The sequence below is a fragment of the Palaemon carinicauda genome, chromosome 30 (genome assembly GCF_036898095.1).
Source record: "Palaemon carinicauda isolate YSFRI2023 chromosome 30, ASM3689809v2, whole genome shotgun sequence".
NCBI classification, from domain to species: Eukaryota; Metazoa; Arthropoda; class Malacostraca; order Decapoda; family Palaemonidae; genus Palaemon; species Palaemon carinicauda.
The window spans coordinates 40,933,062-40,959,718 of NC_090754.1; the positions used below are offsets into that span (position 1 = coordinate 40,933,062).

The 26,657-nt window shown below is 37.5% G+C and overlaps 1 protein-coding gene across 5 annotated transcripts in view; it reads right to left on the bottom strand.

Moving 5' to 3' along the window:
• Window positions 1–26,657, bottom strand: part of LOC137623048 (spermidine synthase-like) — a 97,983-nt gene that overhangs the window by 21,035 nt on the left and 50,291 nt on the right. For all 5 annotated transcript variants that reach the window (XM_068353685.1, XM_068353687.1, XM_068353684.1 and 2 more), the window contains exons 3-5: window positions 12,449–12,569; window positions 5,271–5,366; window positions 3,062–3,245 (exon numbers count right to left, since the gene is read on the bottom strand). In XM_068353685.1, the coding sequence (XP_068209786.1) occupies window positions 3,062–3,245; window positions 5,271–5,366; window positions 12,449–12,569 (401 nt within the window). The remainder of the gene's footprint in view (window positions 1–3,061; window positions 3,246–5,270; window positions 5,367–12,448; window positions 12,570–26,657) is intronic.

Here is a 26,657-nt window from a genome sequence, read left to right on the forward strand (position 1 = left end):
TTCTTATTTTTGTACAGTAATCACTTGATGTTCATGTTGCATTTCTCCAGAAGCACGGTTTAATCAACGCTTACTTATAAAATCTTAAAAATTCAAACTTATTCCCATTTTCTTTTGCTTCAGCAAACGTATGCCTCTATCGGTAAGTAGTAAGGAGCCTTGGTTACTGTGTCAAGTCTAGTTTTCAGTTTCAAAGTTGATGTTATCCCTTCTCTTGATATTATGAGTTTTGGGAGGAGGGTAGGCATGTATATGAACATCAGGCGAGTATAGAAATAAGAAATTTTATTATTATTAGTCTATTTCTATAAATCACCCCCGATGTTCATATTGCTGACTCCCAAACACTGTTGGAGTTCAGGCGTAATTGAAGGAAAGAGAGGAATAAATCTAAGCACAAGTAATGCAACAAGGAGGTTGGGTTAAGTTTTGCAACAGGTTGAGAAGGACCAAATATACAGACTAATGGAAGATTGACTGGACTTCGATTTTGAAGTTTGTCAAGAGGAGTGAATAATGTCAAGAGCTTAAGAAGCTTATCACTATCAAAAGATGGCTAAACTTGTGTGTTGTGTAATGGTAGAAACATGTTAATATTGTTGTTATCCCATGTAGGTATTAGGTTGGCCAGGGCATCAGTCCGCTAGAGAGTTATTGGGTCCTTTAACTGGCCAGACAGTACTACACTGGATCCTTTTCTCTGGTTATGGATCATTTTCCTTCTGCCTACACATACATCAAATAGTCTAGCCTATACTTTACATATCCCACTCATATACCTGACAACGTTGAGATTAGCCAACAATTCTTCATCGCTCAAGGAGTTAACTACAGCAATGTAATAGTTCAGTGGCTACTTTCCTCTTGGTAAGGGTTGAGGAAACACTTTAGGTATGGTAAGCAGCTCTTCTATGAGAAGGACACTAAAATCTAACCATTGTTCACTGGTCTTGGATAGTGCCATAGCCTCTGTACCATGGTCTTTCACTGTCTTGGGGTTGAGTTCTCTTGCTTGAGGGTACACTAGGGCACACTATTCTATCTTATTTCTCTTCCTTTTTTATTTTTTTAAGTTTTTATAGCTTATATAGGAAAGATCTATTTTAACATTGTTGCTTTTTTGAAATTTTTTTATTTTAATTGTTAATTACTTCTCTTGTAGTTTCCTTATTTCCTTTCCTCACTGGCCTATTTTCCCTATTGGAGCCCTCAGGCTTGTAGCATCCTATTTCTCCAACTAGGGATGTAGCTTAGCAAATAATAATAATAATAATAATAATAATAATAATAATAATAATAATAATAATAATAATAATAATAATAATAATAATAATAATAATAATAACCAACGAATCAACTATTCTAGTCTTCCCCGGCCTCTGACCTGAACTAACAGCAAGTTTCCTTTAGTGCTAGAATTCTCTCGGCAACCATTGACCAATTTCTTCCATCAGTGGGTACTGAGAGTGAAATGCACTCTACATAACGATTATCTAAATTACAAAATTGCTTCCAGACATGATACAAAAAGGGAATACAGATCATGATCTCCCAGAAATAATTCCCTTGCACATTCCAGGCAATAATTGCCAATGAAACTAGGGAAAGGCATCTTAAAAGCAGTATGTAAACAATCTGAGAGCGTGCAATCACCAGCAGTCGACAGAAATAACTAAAAACTAGAATAACTGATGCTGCAATCTGGACTTTTTACCATTACTGATAGAGGCCTCTATTCCTTTAAGGGCATATATTTGTTGAACCAAAAGATGTTTAAAAATTAAACTTTTTAATTTCTATGGGCAAGTGTCATTTAAACCATGCTTCTGGAGAAGTTATATGAACATCGGGGGAAATTCATGAAAATAAATCAGAATTAAATAAAAAATTATAAGGTAACAGGAACACATTTCTAAGAGGGAATACAGTATTATAATACTGTACCTAACTATCCCTGAAGACAAAATAATTCTCAATATGAATAAAAATATCTGGGGCAAACTAGTATTCAGGGATGATTTTCCCATAAATTATATTTTTGTTTTCTTAATGAATGAAGATGTCTGCAAAGGTTCATTTCTTTTTTACTTTGAAATTTTTTTTCTCATTAATTTTTTCAGTAGAATAAAGCAATGATGCTGATCCAACTGATAACAAAGTTACTCAATAACCACTCGTCTTTACACAATTTCCTGCCATAAGGAAAGTAATAGATTAAGAATGAAACTTATTTTGAGTGAATGCCCAAATTTTAATCAAAGTTGAAAGAAAATTACTTAATTGTAATTTTCTTACAATCTTCAATATCGTCAGGCTACCCAATAAAAAATAAAAAATAAGTTGCAGTATTTTTTGAAAAGAAATAATTTCTATCTTTAAGAATAACCCCTATAAGAGTTGAAATTTGGATTTGGTAGTTTGGCTGAATTATTTTTTTATAACTAACTAGAAAGCTAATGGTATTAGCTTTCAGTAAAAGAAAAAATTACGTTATGAGAAATTCTAAGGAAGAATGACAATATAAAAGCAAACACTAGTGCCTGGAATGAATAAGCCAGCAAAATTTAATGAAGAGCTCTAATTGATTTGCTGAGGTCAATAGTGCAGATCCTATTAATGTATTGGACTTTGCTGATCTTGTATGACAATGTAGCTAAAAACCTAGAAAAGAAAATCATAGCAGAAATTCCAAAAATATTAGGTAAATAACTAGGGTAAATTTTTCAGCACATCTACAATATAGAACAGTATTCAAATTTTATATTTATGATGTTAAACTATAAATGTTTAGAGTAAACCTACCTTTGATGCAAATTATTTTGATATTACTTGCATAAAACCTTAGATAAAACTGACTTAAGTCTAATGAAGTCTCACAATGACTTGTATACAGCTCTCCAGCCGCAAACTTCCACCTTAAAATTACATTATAGAATTTTATTAGGTAACAGTAACAAACTATCCTTAAGTAAAATTTCTTAAGTTTATACTCAAAGAATAAAGTTAATAAAAGAAAGCATTGACAAGAACTAATTCAACAGTTGAATAAAAAAAAACTCACCATCCTTGGTTCCGACGCCTTCATCAGAATTAACTACCGGATCAGAAGCATCTGTGATGATTACATCAAACTTCTCTTCTGTGGTTTCCAAGAATTTAGCTCCATCTCCTGTGTACAGTGTAAGTTTGGGACAACTGAATCCACAACCCATTGATGGAATGTATTTTTTGCAAGCCTCAACTACCTGTTCATAAAACGAACATTTTACCATTAAACTGTAGGTCCTTCTCATGCTTTCTTACTAAAATAAAAAAAAAAAATAAAATGTTAATAGCATTTCTTTAAAATAACACATTTGAAGATTTCTCAATTTGTTTATTATACATTGATTAAAGATCTAAGGAGGATTAGATGCTTGTTTCTACTAAATTGAGAAAACAAAATGGGCCAGCCTGTGGCCTTGCACATCCATTGACAGATCCAACTCCTCCACTTTCTTCTTTATCAAGAAAAAAGTTTCCTACATGCTACTGTATTCAGATTTTTAGTCTGGATTATTTATGAATTGCCATCATTATTCATCTTTCATCTCTCTTACAGACAAATGTGTTTCCACTATTCATGAAGCAAGTATTTATTTGTTTCAACCAGTGCTTTTTCCTTAGAATAGATAGATCAAGAATCATTATAGCTCAAATTACTTAGTTTCAGCTTATCCTTTTGCTTCTCTACTGTTAATTGCAGTAGTTTTATTCTTGTTTTCCAAATTTTTTGTGATTTGATGAAAGGTTTATCACTTCAGTTTGACTAAGATTAGAATTACGCTAAAAACATCTTGTATTACTACATTCCCCCTTAATTCACTTTACCTTTGATTTGGTTAACTATGGACTTTGCTATTTGGTATTAGCCTGTCTAAAATTGTATCACTGGTGTTTTGCCTCATAATCCCGTTTACCAAAATTTGGCTACCTTTTGAGTTGTATCACTAGTAGTTTAGGTATTTCTTACTAGTTTATCTCTTAACAATTTGTGATATTTCTTTAGTTGGCTCTTATCAATTTTCAACATTTTTTGATGAATGTTTTCAACTGAAACATTCAAACTTGAGGCATGCACCATGGCGATGTTCTGTGAAAGTTTCAGACCAATATCTCAATTTCATATACCCTGTACTCAATTTTTATAAAAATTTTCCTAAATGTCATTATTTCTATGTATTTCACCTTAGCTTCATATGGCTTACTAAGTGAAGCTAGCTCATAAAACTGAAAATTTCCTGTATTTCCTCACTTCAATAGTCACGAACCCCCTAGCATACTATTGTGACTATACAGAGGAGTATGCCAATGACTGGGGCGTGGGTATGCCATTCATAAGCTATTCATTGAAAGAGATCTGGTCACATATCTCTCTTTATTGCTCTGCGTATCCAAATTTAGTTTTCGTTACAAGTATTAGGTAAGATATCCAAGTTTACGTTACACGTATTGGCCAAGATATCTGGTATCCATGAAGCAGGAAAACTAAATAAGTGATAAGGGAAAAATCATGTTAGTCAAGGCAGTAAATAATCAAATCCCCAGTGGGAGTGCCAAATGTGTCATTGAGAAAGTGCATACATGAGGACCTGTACCAGTTAAGAATTCAGGCTGGAATTGCCGTAGACTAATTTGAGCTGAGAGAACAATCCTCTTATTCTGGATAATAAAAAAATCCTCAACCCAAATGTTGAAAGATGATAAAAGGGATTTTGACGAAGGAAAAATCTATTTCTGGGGAGAGACCTGTGGCGCCCGGTGAAGAGTCCTTCTTATATACCTTTTCTGATAAAACCTTCCAATTATACCAGAGAAAGATAAAAGCATGGAATGCTGAGGTTACAACCCTCGCGCGAGCACCTTTTGGGTGTCGTGTATAAAGCAAAGGCGCGTGAAATCCACTATTCACAGGTTGTCTTCCATTTAGTTAATTCCTTCGTCAAAGGGATGGGCCGATACAAAGGCCCTAGCCAACCACCAGCGCCACACCACCCACGCCACGACGCGAGCGCCATCTGAACAACATCCTTCTTTCTTTTTGGACTTCGTTAGTGTGAAATTTTTTGTGGTGCTCTCGACTTATTTTTTAACATTCGTGGATTATTTTACATCTTAAAGTAAAGGAACATATAAGAAGGGGATCTAATTTTAGATGTGAAATTAATTGGTGCCTATGTATCTAAGATGAACTTCTTTGATCAACTTTAAGGTTATTCTATATTACTTACCTTGGCATCAATTTCACACTGAACAATGTACTCCACAGAGGGATGTTTGCTGACTTCCCGTGCCACTCCTCCATCACCCCCACCAATGATGAGCACCTGTCAGTGTTCAATAAAGGACTGAGTAACAATTACATTTCAACATTTTTAAAATAGCTGGTTATTAGGATTGCATACTAATTAATATATCAGACTACCTCCTGAACTACAATTTATTTCAAATTCCTTTAGAATACCTTTTAAATGTCATTATTCTTATTTCCTACATCAAGTGCTCTTTACACAATGTATTGTATGTGCTTTTAGATACTGGATGATACTCATAGCCAAAACACTTCAACATAGAACAGTACTAATACTAGAGCATACAATATTAAAATTCATAGACCAAATTTTGATATAAAAATTGGTTATTTCTATACCAACCTGAGGTTCATAATACTTTTCTCTTGAAGCTCGGATTTATCCACATTTACCCCTAAAATTTAAAAAATTCCCATTTCCTTTCCTTCCAACAGCTCATACCCTTAGTGAAGTAATATGACATTCTAGCGGTAAACGGAACAAAGCAAACCTGTGGTATGCCCGTCTCTGTCTTCAGTCTTGAGACTGTAGTAAAGTCTATTTTGTATCTTCTTGACACAATCATTCAATGGGAGAAGGGTGAGCATGTGTATGAACATCAGGTGAGTATAGAAACAAATCTTATTAAAATTCTGTTCGTTTCTATGAACCTCCCCTGGTGTTCATATTACTGACTCCCACACACTAATGGAGGTTGGACACCAGTGAAGGAAAGACTGCAGAAATAGTTTTAACCGTGTTCTATATATAAAAAATTCTAGACTCCAGTCTAGATAAATGGTAACAGTACTCTTGCAAAATACATTTGTAATACATTACTCCAAAGTGTTGTAAAAGAACCCTTTAGAAGACCAGGATTCCAGATTGCTTCTAAATTCTATCTAGTATTTGAATTTATAATTTGTAAATAAAAAAAATTATAAACTAACTGGGCTCAAAATGTTATTAATTACACTGCCAGCCACCATTATAGTGTCTAAATTCAATCAATCTTGATAAGCAAACCATGATTCTTTAAGGTAATGTTTAGTGAAAACCAATTTGGTATACCATGAGTTGCTGTTAAAACCCTTTCCATAGAAAGATTGCAGAAAAATTGAGAGATATAGCTGCACTTCTTCATCAATCTTAACCTTCAAGGCTTTCACAAGATTTGGCTCCAACTCTTTGTAAGCTTCTGTCTAATCAGAAATGGCGGCATTTTCGGTCAGAGGACGAGTAGGGACCCTAACACAGCAAAATAAATAAGGAACACTAACTCTACTCTTTATAGCTTGCCTAAATAATACTGAACGGCTCTTACCGGATAAAGGAATACATCTTCTGACTTGATGCCCTCATTCATTTATAAAGATGGCATGTGAAAAAATTGTGGCAAACCTTTGCCCTCATTATTTTTTGCTCTGAAAGAAGGCAAGAGAGATCAATGCCACAGAGATTAGAGTTTTAATCACAAGCTTTTCCAATTATTCAAATTTTGAGCTTTTTAAATACTGTAAAACCACATCTAAATCCCGAAGAAATAGACCTGACAATAGAAAGCCTTTCAATACTAAAATGCCTAAACACAACTGCCATAATTCCAGATCTATTCCAAGATGTTTGAGTACTGCCATTAAGCATGGATCTATATCCCTTAACAGTTGCAGTAGAAAGTTTATATTCTACAATGTTATTTAATCTAGTTCTAGTCATTGAGACTTTCGTAGATTTTCACAAATACAAAATAGATATTTTTCGTTGTCTTAGATACAAAATATTGATAGACAATCTTTTGGAACCTATGATAGACAATCTAGAGGGATTAAAAAACCCTCTGTTTCTAAGGATACAGTGGAAAGTCTCCATGTGATTACATGTAACACGGATGGGTCTGGGTGAATAATCTTTGAAATGGGTTGTCTGAGCAGACTGGGTTTGCAGGGAAACCTTTTCACTCTGTCCAAAAACAGGGGCCACAGATCTGTGAACCATCCCCTTTGTAGCCAGAATGGGGTTAATAGGGACCTGTTTATCCCCTGTTGAATCATGGTAAGCAGTGGAACTGTGTAAAGGTCCACATGCTACTACTCGTTACAGGGCATCTACCTTCCATTAGTAATGGATACAGAACAGATGAACAAAATACTTTTTAAGGGACAATACAATATGTCCTCAAATTTTTTTTCTAATAATTTAAAATACACCATTTCTATATATGTTTTAGACATATATAATACCTTCATCATATAAAAATTTTAAGCCATTTCATCAAAAACTTTTTGATTTATTAGCAAAAATCATGATTCAAAAAAAAAAAAAAATTAGGTAAAAATTAGGTAAATTTTTCTCCACTAATATGACACCAATTGTATTGAAAATCATACCATTAAAACTTTTTTTATAAATCTAATAATTCTGTGCGACAAATTTTCGATTTTCTTTTTCCTTTTTTTTTATTTTTTTCTTATTTTTCTTTGTCTAGATGTAAAATAATCATGAAAAAAAAAGAAAAAGGAAAATAAAAATTCTGTTACACAAAATTGAGGGACTTTTATTCTTCTTTTCAATGATATTTTTCTCTCTAAAATCAAACAATAAATAAGATAAAAATGTACCTAAGTGTGAATAAGTATGTTTTTGAGCTATGAGCTCCCAAAGATTTGCTTTAAATATTTGCTTTTTTTTTCCTTTAAAAAATCAAGATAACATTATGATGATAACCTTACTTTGAACTTTTATTATTTATTCCTACATGATATCTCCCTAAATGAGCTATTTAAACCCAAGTTTACAATACATTTGGATTATGGGTGTCATAAATTGCCAGCAGCCTCTTATTGTTGCCAGAGTTTAAGTTAAAATGTTCCAGCTTTGTACTGTTTCATGTTTTCTCTCTTTTTGGTTCTTTTTTGTTGCTCTCTGCTTACTTTTTTTCGTTCTTTGACCTAAGGTAACATAGGTCTTGCTATAAAGTTCACGAGGACGTTGTGAAAACAATGTACATACGAACTGCAAGTAAACAAACACACATGCATCGTAACTTCTGTACGTCTTTGGAAACTGGCTGTTCTTCTCGTACATCGTAGTTTGCGTTTGCCTACCCTCTACCATTGCCTTCTTTGACCTAAGGTAACGTAGGTCTTGCTATAAAGTTCGCGAGGACGTACGAGATTTTGAAATACTGTATAAGTGAAAAATAAAAAATTGCTATATAAATGTAAAAATAAACACGCAAAGACGATTCTGTTACTCTGTAATGCAGACGACGCTGTAAGGATGACATCATCATTCAAAGACCGCTATATCTTCATTATTTGTAAAAATAGTTGGTGGAAACTTCTGGAGAGCACGTACGATATGTTTCTGCATACACAGAAACAATAAAACAATTTTTGATTTTTTAAAGTTATGGCAAACACCATAAAGGACGGTCCCCTAAGTCTTTTCATTCAGTGACGATGCAAACATGTCTACATTTGATCGACTCCACCATTTCCAAATTTCTTGACATACTGATGGATGAAGAGACCACTCATTAAGGAAGAGCCTGGCTTTGCTGCTTAACTGATTTGCTAAGTGGTTCAATTTCTCTGGAATAAACTTTGAATGAAGACTCAACTCTCAAATTTATCCAAGTTAACATAGCCAGCTATCCTGCACAGGGATTGTGATCTTGTCCCCACTTGGTTTCTGATGTAATTCAATGCCGTCGTGTTGACTGAAAATATAGCCACAGTCTTTCCTACTACCAATTGCTCTTGGCCTTGTAGTCTTGAATATTGCAAGAAGCTTTTGGCATCTGATATGGAGAACAGACTCCTGGGACATCCATTTTCTTGAGAAATGTAAAAGATTTGGAGTTGCTTCCCAGCCTTCCTGTGAAGCATCTGCAAACAGATTAAGTTCTGGGAGCTTCATTTCCACAGAAATTCATTTACATAAAGGATTGTGATCTTTCCACCAATTCGGCAGCTGTTGGTTTTCCATCACTGGAACAGAACTCATGTCTAGATCATTTATTCTGTTCCAATGTAGAGCAAGATGTAATTGGAAAACACTCATCTTTAAATATCCAATTAAAAATGGAGTTTTTATGATAAAACAAAGTTTTGTGAATACTTACCTGGCAGTTATATATACATAGCTAATTATCTCTATTTTCGGCAGAATTTTTCTAAAACTAGGCAACCGCCTTGTGGTGGTTGGGTGGTAACACCCGTTAAAGGGTGGTAGGAGGAATCATTCCCGTTTTCTGTTCTTCAGTTCATCTCTGCCGGCCGGATCGATAACACGTTGGTCCGTCATTAAGAGTTTTTCTTCGCTTTCCCTGCTCGGTGTACCAGTCTGCTTTTTTGGTGAAGTACTCTGATTTGGGGTTTTGGCGATCGTTGTATTTTGTTTTCTCTTAGCCTTTTTTTTTTGCTGTTTTTCATTATGAGTGAAAAGAGTCATTACCGTATCTGTGCGAATGAGGAATGTAAGGTGAGACTACCCGAATTTCTCTAATAAAGCTACGGTCATTAGGAGACTTATCCACATCTGCATTGACATGGGCTTCAATATCATGAACTTTTGCAACAAAAGAAGAAATGGCAGAATTCTTTTCTCTGACGGAGAAACCTGAAAAGGAAATGTCACTATCATTCCCAAATAAAGAATCATCTACATCTGGAACCAGAAGAGACATCTTCATCTTGCCCTGGATTCCCATCCAATCAAGTGAACCAAGCAATGGCACTTTCTAAATATGAATACTTTCAGATATTGCTTAAAATTAGCCAATCATGTAGGTATAAATCAACTCTTACTCCCAAAATTCTTAAAACAATTTGAGATGGGGTCCATAATAATGAAGGCACCTGAAGGGCCATCTTGAAATTGAAGCATGTACACTTGCACCGTTAACCCGTGGATAAAACAAAGATACAGTATTTCCCTGAATTGAGATGAATGGGAAATGTGAAAATATGCATCTGATAGATTTAGTTAAGACATGCAATCTTTTTTGTTAATCTCTCTTAGAACCTTCAAGTGATTTTTCACTTAAAACTTTCTGAGCACTGTAAACTTATTGAGGACCAATACATCTAAAACTGGTCTCCAATCCTCTTAAGCTTGGGGGATAAGGAATAACCCATTTTAAAACCCTGAAGCAGGATTTGATTTAAGACCTTTTCTATTGCATTCTGTTTCAGAAGAATCACAACTTTTAGTTTCAAATTATGAGCCTTTGTTGTATTTGTTAGATAACTCAGCTAAGGATTAGGCTTCTAGTACCCACGGCCAAGGGACGAAGCTCTTCCCAAACGGGATAGAAGAGGGAAAGCCTTCCTCTCACTAGCATTTTCAGGGAAGGATCATCATACCATTCTGTGATAAAGTCTTTGAGTCTGGTTACCAACACTTACATACTGTCTACTCTATCAGAAACCCGATGTTCTACCTCTGTTTCACAAGGAATATGTTGGAAAAGTTCAACGAAATAGAACCCATATGGGAAGAAATAAATGAATATTTCTGCACCTCAAAAACTCTCAACCACTGACCAACAAATTATTTTCCTCCTTTTAGTGAAAATAAAAGACAAGGCTGTTAAAGCCTAAGATGCTCCATCTGAAATAGTTTTATCTAGACAATTAAGATAATCTAAAATCAAATTTAAATCTTGACCTACAAATTCCTCATCTATAAGACCAGCAATAACCCCTATTAAAGATCAATAGGAACACTTTCTACTTTATAAACCACATACAGCATTTCCTAGTAAAATAGATAACAAATCCTGTCTGCATTAATGATGAGCTCAAGGAAGGAAACAATCATAATTTAGCACAATATTAGCTCACTAATTAGTCTTATATAAGTCAAAACGTCTGAGAAATAATGTCTCAATACTAAACGAGAGCCAGAAATACTATCCTTTTTCTGCATTTGAGATAACTGGTTGATTCTATTTACAATGAAAGGAGAAAACTGAGGGGTACTATCTAGCCTTGATTTGAGAAGCCAAGTTACAGGAAGCAACTTCAGAGGCAAGAGGAGACTAGGTGTTGTTCTGAGAATTTACTAATGAAGTTAAGAAGTTTAGACCTTGTAACTCATCACTATAAAAAAATTTATTGGTTAAGTGAAGTATCAAAATTGAATCCTGGCATGTCAATAACATTATCTTCCCCACTACAATTAACAAGTCTAGTCTTCGCTGGATTTCCCCCGAACTACAGTACCATTAATTTTCCTCAAACTGAAATTTTTCATTTGGGTGGCAATCATAAAAAAAATTCTTCATGAGAGTAACATAGAGGGCTTTGCATGCCTCACACCGGTTATTTAACCCTTTTACCCCCAAAGGACGTACTGGTACGTTTCACAAAACTCATCCCTTTACCCCCATGGACGTACCGGTGCGTCCTTGCAAAAAAATGCTATAAATTTTTTTTTTTTTTCTTCATATTTTTGATAATTTCATGAGAAAATTCAGGCATTTTCCAAGAGAATGAGACCAACCTGACCTCTCTATGACAAAAATTAAGGCTGTTAGAGCAATTTAAAAAAATATACTGCAAAATGTGCTGGGGAAAAAATAACCCCTTGGGGGTTAAGGGTTGGAAATTTCCAAAGAGCCTGGGAGTAAAATGGTTAAATTGCAATACTATCCTCAGCACAAGACACAGAGAAAACAGATATTGATCCCAACAAACTATGCCATAGTGGTTAAATAAATCCTCAGGAGGATATATTTAAATGTCAAAGAGCACTAAAATTTTAACAATCTGGAGGAGGGTTAGTTGGCCAAACCATTGAAAGATTTAATTCTTACCATTTACCACTTAAGGTCATATTACTTTACTAGAAACATGAGCTATTGGAAGGAAAATGAATGGGAACATTTATAGATTTTAGGGGTAAACGTCAATAAATCCCAGCTTTCAAAGAAGCAATATGAACATCAGGAGAGGTTCCTAGAAATAAGTGATTATATGAATTACAAGGTTATAAACTGTAAAACAAATAAACATATCAAAGATTGACTAAAATCTAAAAATAGCTTAAAAAATAAAAAATAAATTAAATAAGAATTGACTATTTCCCCAAAACAAAGAATTTCATCTTACCCTCTTAGGACTTGGATGTGAGTTGAGAGGCAGAAATGCGATCATCTCTTGGTAAGAACATTCATCTCGCTCTGTGCACTGAATGGCTCCATCCAATACCAATACTTTTCCATAGTGGGTGCTGCAAGTTATCAAGAGGACATTGTTACTAAAACAAATAATTTCAACAAAACTTAATAAAATTTTCCCTTTTCCTTTCAATAGATACATGACCCTAGTAAAATAATGAAAACATCTATAGTCCATTTCTTTTAGCGAGGCAGATTTGCCCCGACTCGCAGCGGTGCCCTTTTAGCTCGGAAAAGTTTCCGGATTGCTGATTGGTTGGACAAGATAATTCTAACCAATCAGCGATCAGGACACTTTTCCGAGCTAAAAGGGCACCGCTACAAGTCGGTGCAAATATGCCTCGCTAAAAGAAATGGACTATAGTGGTTAATGGCAAGGAGTGCCAGATGGTTCTTGTTATTCAATTTTGAAGTATTACCTATTGCTTGACATCAGTTGAGAGGAGGATGGGGATGTATATGGACATTAGGGAAGTATAGAAATAAAATGTTATTAATAGATTTCCTTTCATCTTTATGAAACTTTCGTGATGTTCATGCTGCTGACTTTCATACACTGATAGAGGTGGGATGTCAGTGAAGGAAAGAGATAGGTTAAAAATAAAATCAAGATTTATAAACTAATTAAAATAAACTGGTCTAGAATAATGGAAACTATCACAAAAATAACTTGAAATATGAGACTCCAGAATGTTTTCCCGATGCTATTTGAAATATCGGAAAAAGAAATCTATAAATTAATTCAACTCTAAACTTGAAAGACCACATCACCACCAGCCACTACAGAACCTAGAGCCCTGCTATCTCAATAAGAAACCAAGAATTAGTCAAGATAACATTCTCTGAATACCAACATGGTACGATACTGAACAACAGTTAAAATTTTCTCTATAGAAATATTTCTGTAAAAATTAAGAGGTAAGTTTACTCCTAATATCTAGAATATGTTATTTTCATTAGTAAAATAAATTTTTGAATATACTTACCCGATAATCATGTAGCTGTCAACTCCGTTGCCCGACAGAATTCTACGGGAGGGATACGCCAGCTATCACTATACTAGAACGGGGTGTACTCACAAGCGCCACCTGTGGCCAGGTACTACAGTACTTGTTGTTGACGCCACCTCACTTTTTCCTCGGTCCACTGGTTCTCTATGGGGAGGAAGGGTGGGTCAATTAAATCATGATTATCGGGTAAGTATATTCAAAAATTTATTTTACTAATGAAAATAACATTTTTCAATATTAAACTTACCCGATAATCATGTAGCTGATTCACACCCAGGGGGGTGGGTGAAAAACCAGTGTACAAGACTAAAGGATAGCTAAGTATCCCGTATTTCATATAATCAGTTATCCACAATAACAATGAAATAATAAGTACCTGGTAAGGAAGTCGACTTGAACCGTTACTCTGCCTTTAATAAGATCGTCTTCCTTACTGAGCGCAGCGTTCCTCTTGGAAGGCTGAATCAACTCAAAGGTGCTAAAGTATACAGGGCTGCAACCCATACTAAAGGACCTCATCACAACCTTTAACCTCGGCGCTTCTCAAGAAAGAATTGACCACCCGCCAAATCAACAAGGATGTGGAAGGCTTCTTAGCCGACCGTACAACCCATAAAAAGTATTCAAGAGAAAGGTTAAAAGGTTATGGGATTATGGGAATGTAGTGGCTGAGCCCTCGCCTACTACTGCATTCGTTGCTACGAATGGTCCCAGGGTGTAGCAGTACTCGTAAAGAGACTGGACATCTTTGAGATAGAATGATGCGAACACTGACTTGCTTCTCCAATAGGTTGCATCCATAACACTCTGCAGAGAATGGCTCTGTTTAAAGGCCACTGAAGTAGCCACAGCTCCCACTTCATGTGTCCTTACCTTCAGCAAAGCAAGGTCTTCTTCCTTCAGATGAGAATGTGTTTCTCTAATCAGAAGCCTGAATAGTAAGAAACTGAGTTCTTAGAACTTGGAAAAGAAGGTTTCTTGATAGCACACTATAAGGCTTCTGATTGTCCTTGTAAAGGTTAAGACCTTTTTAGATAGTACTTAAGAGCTCTAACTGGGCAAAGTACTCTCTCCAGTTCATTCCCCACCAAGTTGGACAGGCTTGGGATCTCGAACGACTTAGGCCAAGGACGTGAAGGAAGCTCGTTTAGCAAAAACCGAGCTGCAAGGAACATGTAGCCGTTTCAGATGTGAAAACAATGATCCTGCTGAAGGCGTGGATCTCACTTACTCTTTTAGCTGTTGTCAAGCACACGAGGAAAAGAGTTTTTAATGTGAGGTCCTAAAAAGAGGCTGATTGGAGAGGTTCAAATCTTGATGACATAAGGAACCTTAGGACCACGTCTAGATTCCAGCCTGGAGTGGACAACCGACGTTCCTTTGAGGTCTCAAAAGACCTAGGGAGGTCCTGTAGATCTTTGTTGGTGGAAAGATCCAAGCCTCTGTGGCGGAAAACCGCTGCCAACATACTTCTGTAACCCTTGATCGTAGGAGCTGAAAGGGATCTTACTTTCCTTAGATATAACAGGAAGTCAGCAATCTGGGTTACAGTGGTACTGGTTGAGGAAACTGCATTGGTCTTGTACCAGCTACGGAAGACTTCCCCTTGAGACTGATAGATTCTGAGAGTGGATGTTCTCCTTGCTTTGGCAATCGTTCTGGCTGCCTCCTTCGAAAAGCCCCTAGCTCTTGAGAGTCTTTCGAAAGTCTGAAGGCAGTCAGACGAAGAGCGTGGAGGATTGGGTGTACCTTCTTTACGTGAGGTAGACTTAGAAGGTTCACTCCTAGAGGAAGAGTCCTGGGAATGTCGACCAGCCATTGCAGTACCTCTAAGAACCATTCTCTCGCGGGCCAGAGCGGAGCCAACCAACGTCAGCCGTGTCCCTTTGCGAGAGGAGAACTTCTGAAGTACCCTGTTGACAATCTTGAACGGCGGGAATGCATACAGGTCGAGATGGAACCAATCCAGCAGAAAAGCATCCACGTGAACTGCTGCTGGGTCTGGAATCGGAGAACAATACAACAGGAGTCTCTAGGTTATCGAGGTAGCGAACAGATCTATGGTTGGCTGACCCCACAGGGCCCAAAGTCTGCTGCAAACATTCTTGAGAAGGGTCCACTCTGTGGGGATGACCTGACCCTTCCGGCTGAGGTGATCTGCCATGACATTCATACCGCCCTGAATGAACCTCGTTACCAGCGTGAGCTTTCGATCTTTAGACCAGATGAGGAGGTCCCTTGCGATCTAGAACAACTTCCACGAAAGAGTCCCTCCCTGCTTGAAGATGTAAGCCAGGGCTGTGGTGTTGTCAGAGTCCACCTCCACCACTTTGTTAAGCTGGAGGGACTTGAAGTTTATCAAGGCCAGAATAACCGCCAACAACTCCTTGCAATTGATGTGAAGTGTCCTTTGCTCCTGATTCCATGTTCCCGAGCATTCTTGTCCGTCCAAAGTCGCACCCCAGCCCGTGTCTGATGCGTCCGAGAGGAGACGGCGGTCGTGTTTCTGAACAGCCAAAGGTAGACTTCCTTGAGAAGAAAGCTGTTCTTACACCACGCGAGAGAAGACCTCCTCTCTTCGGAAACAGGAACTGAGACCGTCTCTAGCGTCATGTCCTTTATCCAGTGAGCAGCTAGATGATACTGAAGGGGGGGGAGGTGGAGTCTCCCTAACACGATGAACAGGGCCAGCGATGAAAGTGTCCCTGTTAGACTCGTCCACTACCTGACTGAGCATCGGTTCCTTCTCAGCATGCTCTGGATGCATTCTAGGGCTTGGAAGATCCTTGGGGCCGACGGAAAAGCCCGAAAAGCTCGACTCTGAAGATCCATACCCAAGGAGACAATGGTCTGGGATGGGACGAGCTGAGACTCCTCAAAATTGACCAGGAGGCCCAGTTCCTTGGTCAGATCCATAGTCCATTTGAGAATCTCCAGACAGCGACGACTTGTGGGAGCTCTTAAAAGCCAGTCGTCTGACGGAGCCGGACACAAGATCATGGTACTGCTGCACAGTCTGTGAACTGTCAACCATGGGGAAGCGAGGAAGTACAGTGACAACCCGAAGCTGTCTAGACTGTCTGGGTCGTACAGACAACTCCTTATCGGGTTGCTGAGGTTGCCGCACTGCGTCACAACAAGTCACTTCTGCTGGTTGTTGAACGTCTTCCCAGTGACACATTGACTCCGTAAACAAAAAATCCTCTAACAAGGACTAAGCTTGGACTGCATGTCTTGCAACACAGCTCAAGGTCTATGGGAGCAGGTGTGGTAACAGACGGGATTAGCGACTGAAGTGGAACCATTACCTTCCCTGGAAGCATGTTATGCTTAAATAAAAGTCCATAGGAGGCTACGCAGCTAAAGGCTCCTCTCCAAATGACAGAGTCCTCAAGGGAATATCAGAAGGAGGGAGAAAAGCACTTTCTCATCTACAGGGACCATATCCGAGAAAAGCTAAGTTCTCTCAGTGAGGGTTTCACTGGTGCAAAAGCAGCAGACTAGAAGGCAACGTTATGAAACTGCTTGACAGTCTAGTGAGTTGGCAACAACCAAAGATGTGTGACTGAGAAGCATGCGGTAAGGTATGCAGAGCATGCTGTATGTAGAGCATGCTGTAAGGTAAGCAGAGCGTGTTGCATGGCGTGTAACATTTCTCAGAAATTCCATGACCAGTGCTAGAGTGAGTAATATCGCATTACCGTTCATTGAAAGTGCACGTGCCGAGGGAATTGATTTAGACTGTTTTGGTGATGAATTTGATAGCCGGCATGATAATCGTAGAATTAAGCTACACTAAATGTACTATAATCTACTTCACCTCAGGAAAGGGAAACTCGCCCTGTTGGCAACACTGCATTACTTCATGCATGCTTGCATGGGGTTTAATATCAACATAATATTACCTTACATTCATAACTCATGATTCATTTTTTGTTTAGAAGATATTTTTGCCATATTTTGCGATTTGTTAAAAATATATTGCAAGGAATACATATATATTTTTATATAAGTAATACAAATAACCTCCATTATCATAATGTTTGTGTAGGCATACATGTATATGATTACAAATGCAAGTTATGAAAGTAATGAGGTGTTATTATTGTCATTTGTTATTCCCAAGTTGAATGGGAAGAAGCTCAAGTTGAGGAAAAAATGGCAGATGCATGCGTTGAGGTGGCTGACTCATAGCATGAGGTTGCTGCCTTAAGAGTTGCGCTTGCTGTAAGGGTTGCGGATGCGCAGTAGCAGGTTCCTGAGGAACGAGTTAAGGTTCCCGAGGTGTGAGCTGCGAGAGTTGAGGTAGCGGCTGCGCAGAACGCAGTTCTTGTCTCGCGAGTTGAGGTTCCTGAGGTGCTAGCCTAAGGTGGTCGCTGCAGCGAGTGCTGAGGTGGCTGCCTCATTGATGGAAGAGGTTGTCGTACCTCAAGAGATTGTTGCCTCGCTGGTGGAACCGCAAGCGGAAGCGGAGGAAGTAAGGCATAAGACTCCTGCTCCCATTGCTGAGGTTGCCTTAAGGAAGGTTAAGGTTGCTGCACAACGCTGGTAACTGGCAACTCAGAACGCGGTAAGGTAGCCTGAGGAACCTCAACTTCGTACGCCTGGCAGACTGGACTGCGGAGGCGGAGGTTGCTGCACACCGCTGGTAACCTCAGCCTGAAACTCACGCATTAAGACCGCAAGCTGCGACTGCATGGACTGCAGCAAAGTCGTCTTGGGATCAACAGACGATAAGGTCTGTTAAGGCAAAGCCTTAATAGAAGATGAGGTCTGTAGAGGCATCGCCTTACCTCTCTTAGGAGGTGTGCAGTCACCTGATGACTGAGGAGAGTCAGAGCTAACCCAATGACTGCATCCGGGTTGTTGAACTCTAACTTCGTACGTCTGGCATAGGTCTGGACTTTACGTTTAAGAGGTCTTGAGACCTGAGACCAGCGTTTTCTCCCCGAAATCTCTTCTGCAGACGAGCAAAATAAGGGCTCAATCGTCTGCGGGTGGGAGTGACGGTCTCTGTAAGACACGCCCGCAACCACCGAGGATACTTCTGTGCGCCGATCAAGGCCTGCCGAACCCTTTTGCCCTTCGACATTGCTTCTCCCCTGGGCTTGGGAGCTTGCAAGAGGTCCCGGACTGGGAGGACGACTGGCACGCACAGAAGTACCCTCACGCACAACACTGACACACTTTGCGCTAATCACTTATCACTTTTGATTTTCTGTTTGCACTTATTTCACTGAACTCGAAACTTTAAGTGGTTTGTACCTGAAACACGCAATTCTATCCTTTCTCAAAAGTTAGTGATTGCGAAAACAGAATTACAATGTAACAGAAAAATCTAATGAAAGATAAATAATTCAGTGGCTGGAAAGAGACTAAACACTAGATTAAATAAACTACGTTTAAAATCTCTCACCGCATAAAGCTTGAGAACAAGAAAAACTCTAGGAACGTTTACCTTCTTCCCCTAAAGAGACTAGGGAAAAGAGCAAAAACGATAACAACGTTACTCGCTTGAACGAAACGTTTATCCTCCTCTTTCTCCCTCCGTCTCTATCTCTCTCTCTCTCTCTCTCTCTTGACTTAGAACCTGAGAGAAGAGCCCAATCATATATATCGTTAAAACATATTATTGTTAAAGGAAAAAACTGAAATATTTCCCAATTTATTAGAATTAAAACCATTAAGTTAAGAAAGAATGAACAAAACGCTAGACACGGTTACTCTTACTGCAACGTGACACCGTGAAAATTCTCTCTCTATCGTGACGATAGAGCGCAAGTTGAACGTTCTGAACGTCAACAACTGCAGAGACAAAACAAAACGTTAGTTCAACTTTGAAAACAGTACGAGACTATTAAAGAAATTCTTTCAAAAACATTAAAATAGCAAAATATGTTAACAGGTAAAACCGAAATGACGGGCTCAATGTTAATTAACTTCGGTACCAAGAAAAGACCGCCTACTATTAGGAAAGGTCGAATATAAACAAATATAAAAATTAATTTTAATAAGTTTATAATAAAAGGAAGTTAATCGAAGAGGCCTATAAAAGGCGGAGAGATATAAAATAAATCTATAACTTTTGTTAAGCAAAATTAAGAAAGAGAGTCTATACTCTCTTAGACACCAACACTTCCGTCTAAGGGAAGGGTCGGCCATTTAAAGGTGAAAGAGAGTTCATACTCTCTTCGTCACCATAATTAATCAAATTAATTCCAAAAGCTAACTAAGCTAATATAGAAGTTTCCAGTATAGCGAATAGCTGCAAATTTTAGAGAAATACTTCACCAAACCGTGAACAATACTCCAAAATCATAAGCGTATCCAAGAACGTCTTGCCGGAAGCACGACAGAGGAAAAAGTGAGGTGGCGTCAACAACAAGTACTGTAGTACCTGGCCACAGGTGGCGCTTGTGAGTACACCCCCTTCTAGTATAGTGATAGCTGGCGTATCCCTCCCGTAGAATTCTGTCGGGCAACGGAGTTGACAGCTACATGATTATCGGGTAAGTTTAATATTGAAAACTTAATTTTCACAGCTTTTATAAGATAAGGATCAAACTTTTACCCCCGCCAACAAAGTAGGGAGGAGGTTATGTTTACGCCGCTCCTGTTTGTCCGTTTGTTTATTTGTGAACAACTTCCTGGCCATAATTTTATTCAGTTATGAAACTACCAGGGATTAAGGGAACCGTCCGCTATGGTGATATCATAACTTGAAAAAATAAAAAAATAGAGTTATCTATATGTATGCAGAAACATGTTTTACATGATCTCCAGAAGTTTCAGCCAATTATTTTTACATATAATGAAAATAAAATGGTCTTTAAATGACGATGTCCTCCTAACTGAGTTGTCTGCATGACCGAGTTTGACAGGATTATCTTTGCGTGTTTATTTTTGCAATATACAGTACAGCGATTTTTTCAACTAATTTTCGAAATCTTGTACGTCTGGCAAAGTTGGAAGGTATTGGGAGAGCATAGGAACTATGAGAGGCTTGAGAGCTCGGACCAACGTCGTAGCTAGTGACTCCAAAGACGTCCGAGAGGTATGACACGTGCGTGTGTCTAATTGTATTTCGTGTGTAAGTTGTGCTTTTACAACGTCCTCAGGAACTTTATAGCAATGCCAAAGTTACCTAAGGTCAAAGAAAGAACAGACAGTAAGCAAAAAAAAAAAAAAAAGAATAGAGGAAAACATGAAGAGGAGTACAAAGCTGGAACATTCCAACTAAAACTGGTAACAATGAGAGGAATCCGACATCTCATGACACCCTTACAGTGTTTAATGCACTTAGGGTTTAAATACCTCTTAGGGAGCCTTGATGTAGGAATGAACAATAAAAGTACAAAGTAAGGTTATCATAATAATGTTACTTTGATTTTTCTAAGAAAAAAAAAGAGAAAATTTACATAGCAAATCTTTGGGAGCTCATAAATCAAAAACATACTTATTTGCATGTCAGTAGCCGTTTCTATGATACTTTTGTTCAATTTTAAAGAGAAAAATACCATTGGAATGAAGAATAAAATCCCCACAATTCTGTGTGACAATTTTTATTTTCCTTTTTCTTATTTTCACGATTTTTTTTGCGTCTAGAAAAAAAATATCTGTCCCACAGAATTACTTTGTTTATGAAACTTTTTATGGCATGATTTTCAATAAAATTGGTGTCATATTAGTGAAGAAATCACAACCTTAACATTTTTTATGAAATTATGATTTTTACTCAAATCTAAAAGTTTTAGCTGAAATGACTTGAAAAATTTGTATGATGAAGGTATTATATATATCTAAAACATATATAAAAATCATATATTTAAAATGATTAGAACAAAAGATACAAGACATAGCAGACTGTCCTCTTAATTGTTATGAAGAGATGTGGAAGTGATTCCACTTTGAAAGCCCTAGGTCAAAGGTCAAGGTCGAGCAAACGGTCGACCGAATTAACCCGACCCTTAACCCCGAGTTCACACATGGTTTTTATAGACTTCAAGGTTTAAATTGATTCTGGGAAAGGCAAGCTGGTTTCGAGAAATAAGCTGCCTTGCCGGAGGTCTGCACTCTCAGTTCTTTTCTACTTGAGTTTCTATAACCAAACTTTAAGCCTTTTTTGGATGAGATAGGATGAATTGGGATTCTAATCCTTCATAGGAAATTGAGGATAATAGCTGTAATGTGCAGAAAACTATTTTCAGACAAAAATAATTTAACTCTTAAGGAGGGCAAGACACAATCCTCTTCTGCTCCCAAAGCCTACCTTAAAAGGAATTGCTTGCTGTTTATTAATAGTTTAGCTCACATCAATGCTAATACAAAAAGCATTTAAGCTGTGAAATCTGTAAATGAAAGGTTTTTTAGTTAAGATTTAAAACTCAATCCTTCTAAATATTGTAAAACCACGACCAAATACTGGAAGTTTGTTTATAATAACAGGCTAGTGCATTATTGGGTCCTTTGACTGATCAGACAGTACTACATTGGATATTTCTCTCTGGTTGACAACTCATTTTCCATTTGCCTACACATGCCCGAATAGTATTGCCTATTCTTTTTACAAATATTCTCCTCTGTCCTCATACAGCTGACAACACAGAGTAACAAACTATTCTTCTTAGCTACAGGGGTTAACTACTATACTGTCATTGTTCAGTGACTATTTTCCTCTTTGTAAGATTAGAAGAGGCTCTTTAGCTATGCCTTGCAGCTCTTCTAGGAGGACACTCCAAAACCAAACCATTATTCTCTAGTCTTGGGTGGTACTCTAACCTCTGTACCGTAGTCTTCCACTTTCTTGGAGTAGAGCTCTCTCGCTTGAGGGTACTACTCGGGCAGACTATTCTATCTTATTTCTCTTCCTCTTGATTTTTCAAAGTTTTTATAGTTTATAAGAAAAAGGCCACCATAACCATGGTAAAAGATGGTTATGTGAAAATATCTAAATTTTTCCTGAACATAACAGGGTATCTATCTTCTATGGTATGGTATCTAAGACTAGAGAACAAACCACTTTAACTATTGTTTTGCTAAGGGAATCTGATGTTCGCAGGCAGTTACAAATACTGACCAGACCCAACATTGCTTAACTTGGCTGATCAGACGAGAAGCAGTGTTATCAACACAGTAGGGTCGTTGACTTGTGAAGTTCTAAACATGACTGTGTACAGGTGACCCCATTTCTAAACTGCTTAGGTGAACTTTTCATTTTCACTAAGAATTTTAATCTAATCATGAAAAATACTTCTCAGCGAAGTACCATGCGGTCTACACACTCCTCACAAGATCTATAAAGAAAAAAAGTCCTCTATACGAGACAGGGAAAACGGGGAACAAGGTCAACCATAAACAATTACTATTTACAGCAGCGCTTAGTATTGCTAATAACTGTAGAGCAACATACTGTCTTGAGTTCTAGTAACCAACTGGGCAACTACTTTACCAACTAGGCTACATCTACTGCATATCTACAAGTGGCCTGAAATAGGGGAATAAATGTGTCCCACTATTGAAACATACATGTTCTCTTCCTTTATCACAAAACCCACAGGCTAGGCTGACATCCTCCAAAACCCATTCTGAAAAAGAATGATTAAAAATAGGGTAAAATAATCAAAATTAAAATCATATCCTCAATGCCTAAAAATTTCTTTAAATATGCCCTAATTACAGCAACTCCCGTTATCCGAAACAGGAAGTATGAATTTGTACGGTACTCCTTTGGGTTCTGGTCTAGTGATTGGCTAAGGTCTGCTCTACTACCATTAGTTTGTGGTCTTACTTCATATCATCGAAGGATAACAAATATCTAAAACTAATTACACGGATCTATGCCCATTTAGGTAACTGGTAACTTAAAAGTAACTGATGAATAAATTAACCATTATTTGAAGTTAAAACCTTTAAACTAATCACATACTGTATAGCCCATCTTTTAATACATGTCAGAAGTATAAAAAAATTCTTTATGGTAGTTTTTATAAGAATTTATAAGTGCCTTCCTAAAGGGTAACTAGATCGTAATCCAGGACTAGAATGGCAATGATTCGTCTAGTAAGATAAAATGCTTTTGCACTAAATGTGAACTTCAATTACTAGCCTTACTCTGAATTTAGGATCATTTATATATCTTACCAAAAATGAAAAAAGTACTGGACCTTTAACAGCTTACCTGTATTCAATTATCAAATAGTTTAAAAATTTCACTCAAAGACAATTAAAATTGTCTTTTTAATAATCAGTTTTGAAAATTTTTAATAAACTGTTTACCAAGTGACTAATTACTAAGTAAGGAAACTAATGTGCATGAGAGGAAGAGATTCATCCAAGCAAGAGAGATACTAATCCCTTCAATTAATTTGTAAGAAAACGAGCACGAGATGAGTTAGTAGCAGATCTTGCAAGCAAACAACGCACGCCGCCATTCAAACAAGATCCAATTATGATTATTAGTTAAGCTATAACCCTAGTTCGAAAAGCTGTATGTTATATTCTCAAGGGCTCCAACAGGGAAAAATAGCCAAGTGAGGAAAGGAAATAAGGAAATAAAACTATACAGTACATGAGAAGTACTGTAATGAGTAAAGAGTATAACACATCTTAAGATCAGTAATGTTAAAATAAAGGTCACACATAAAGCCCTGTCCACACGATCGAGCATGCCCGACGAGCAAACAGTGATACCAAGCCACAATAGTTGGTGAAAATGAGGGTTGAAGACGTCAGAAGCGGGAAAACTAAAGGCAGGGATCTGGCAACACTGTAAGATGCCAGATCCCTGTCTGTGGTTTTCCCGCTTCTGATGTCATTAACCCTCATTCTTACTAACTATTGTGGTTTGGTATCACTGTTTGCCCATCGGGCATGCTCGATCGTGTGGACAGGGCTTAAAATATGAAGACAGACTCATGTCAGCCTGTTCAACATAAAAACATTTGCTACAAGTTTGAACTGCTAAAGTTCCACTGACTCAACTGCCTGGTTAAAGAGATCATTCCACAATCTGGTCACAGGTGGAAGAAATCTAGAATTCTATGTTGTATTGAGCCTTATGCTGGAGAAGGCATGACTGGTAGAATTAACTTCATGCCTAGTACTACATACAAGATGGTTAACTCTAGGACAACGTGAATGCAAAGGATGGTCAGAATTAAGAACTACTGTAACTGGATGATGTTGCCAGAGATTAATATGTAGATCACAATTATCATTCTTTCTTGATAATATGAGAATAGTGATTTTCGTTAATAAGACAGACATTTCAGATTCACACTCCATGGTTTCTGGTACACCTTTGGCAGTCAGATATTGTTTACCGACAAATGAAAGGTAGCATATATATTTTCAAAATCAATGAGTACCCAGGCTGTTGGTACAGTTTCATATTTCTTTGCATAGATAAAAAAAAAGGCAGCAATGTACTTGATTCTTTCATTTCTTATGGTAAGATTCCTTAATTACATAAATTCGTGTTGTAAATAAAAACTTCAGTGAGTGCATTTCAATATGCTGTCCATCGAATCTTTAGAGTGGCACCCTAAATTATTGTTTTAAATTTGTTTTTAACAGTACTTTTGTAGTACATCAAAATTCAAACAAGTTCCATTCCATATTACTCAAGTTATGTTTCATTTGCTTCGACTGGTGAAATGGTTAAAAATTAATTTTGAAATCAGAATCAAACTTCCGTTTTCCAAGCAATTTCCGAATCAATGCCTTTTCCTCATATAAGAAATTTCAAGATAATTTTTATGGCTGTAATGTTGTAGGGAATGTTGGGCGTTTGTCAGTGCGTATGGGCCAGGTAGTGAGAAAAGTGAAGAAGAGCGGATTGAGTTCTGGAATGAATTAACTAGGTGTGTAGAAGGACTGGGTAGAAGGAATTATGTAGTTGTATTGGGTGACTTAAATGCTAGAGTGGGCGCTGGAGAGGTAGAAGGTGTCATTGGGAAGTATGGCGTACCAGGTGAAAATGAGAGTGGTGAGAGACTGGTAGATGTGTGTGTGTTGAACAAGAGATGGTAATAAGTGCTAGCTTCTTTAAAAAGAAAGATAAGAATAAGTATACATGGGTAAGAGTGGCAAATGGAAGAGTAGTAGAAAGGGCATTAATGGATTATGTGTTGATAACTAAAAGAATGTTTGGAAGATTGAAAGACGTGCACGTGTTTAGGGGTATGGCAAACGGTATGTCTGATCATTTTTTGGTGGAAGGAAAATTAGTTGTAGCAAAAGAGTGGGGGAATAGAGTAGGTGGATGTAAAAGGGAGGTAGTGAAGGTTGAAGAGTTAATAAAACCGGGGGTAAAAAGTAAATATCAGGAAAGGTTGAAAATGGCATATGACGAGGTGAGAGTAAGAGAAACTGGTAATTTAGAGGAGGAGTGGAAGTTAGTAAAAGAAAATTTTGTTGGGATTGCAAGTGAAGTATGTGGCAAGAAGGTTGTTGGAGGCAGCATGAGGAAGGGCAGTGAATGGTGGAATGAAGGAGTGAAGGTAAAAGTGGAAGAGAAAAAGAGGGCTTTTGAAGAATGGCTGCAGAATAAGAGTATAGAGAAGTATGAAAAATGTTATTTTCATTAGTAAAATAAATTTTTGAATATACTTACCCGATAATCATGTAGCTGTCAACTCCGTTGCCTGACAGAATTCTACGGAAGGGATACGCCAGCGATCGCTATACAAGAGGGGGGTGTACTCACCAGCGCCACCTGTGGCCAGGTACTGCAGTACTTCTTGTTGACACCACCTCAATTTTTCCTCGGTCCACTGGTTCTATGGGGAGGAAGGGTGGGTCAATTAAATCATGATTATCGGGTAAGTATATTCAAAAATTTATTTTACTAATGAAAATAACATTTTTCAATATTAATCTTACCCGATAATCATGTAGCTGATTCACACCCAGGGAGGTGGGTGAAAACCAGTGTACATGTATATCAAGAAGCTAAGTATCCCGTATTTCATATTATCAGTTATTCAAAATAACAATGAAATTATAAGTACCTGGTAAGGAAGTCGACTTGAGCCATTACTCTGCCTTTAATAAGTTCGTCTTCCTTACTGAGCGCAGCGTTCCTCTTAGGAGGCTGAACAACTCTAAGGTGCTGAAGTATCAAGGGCTGCA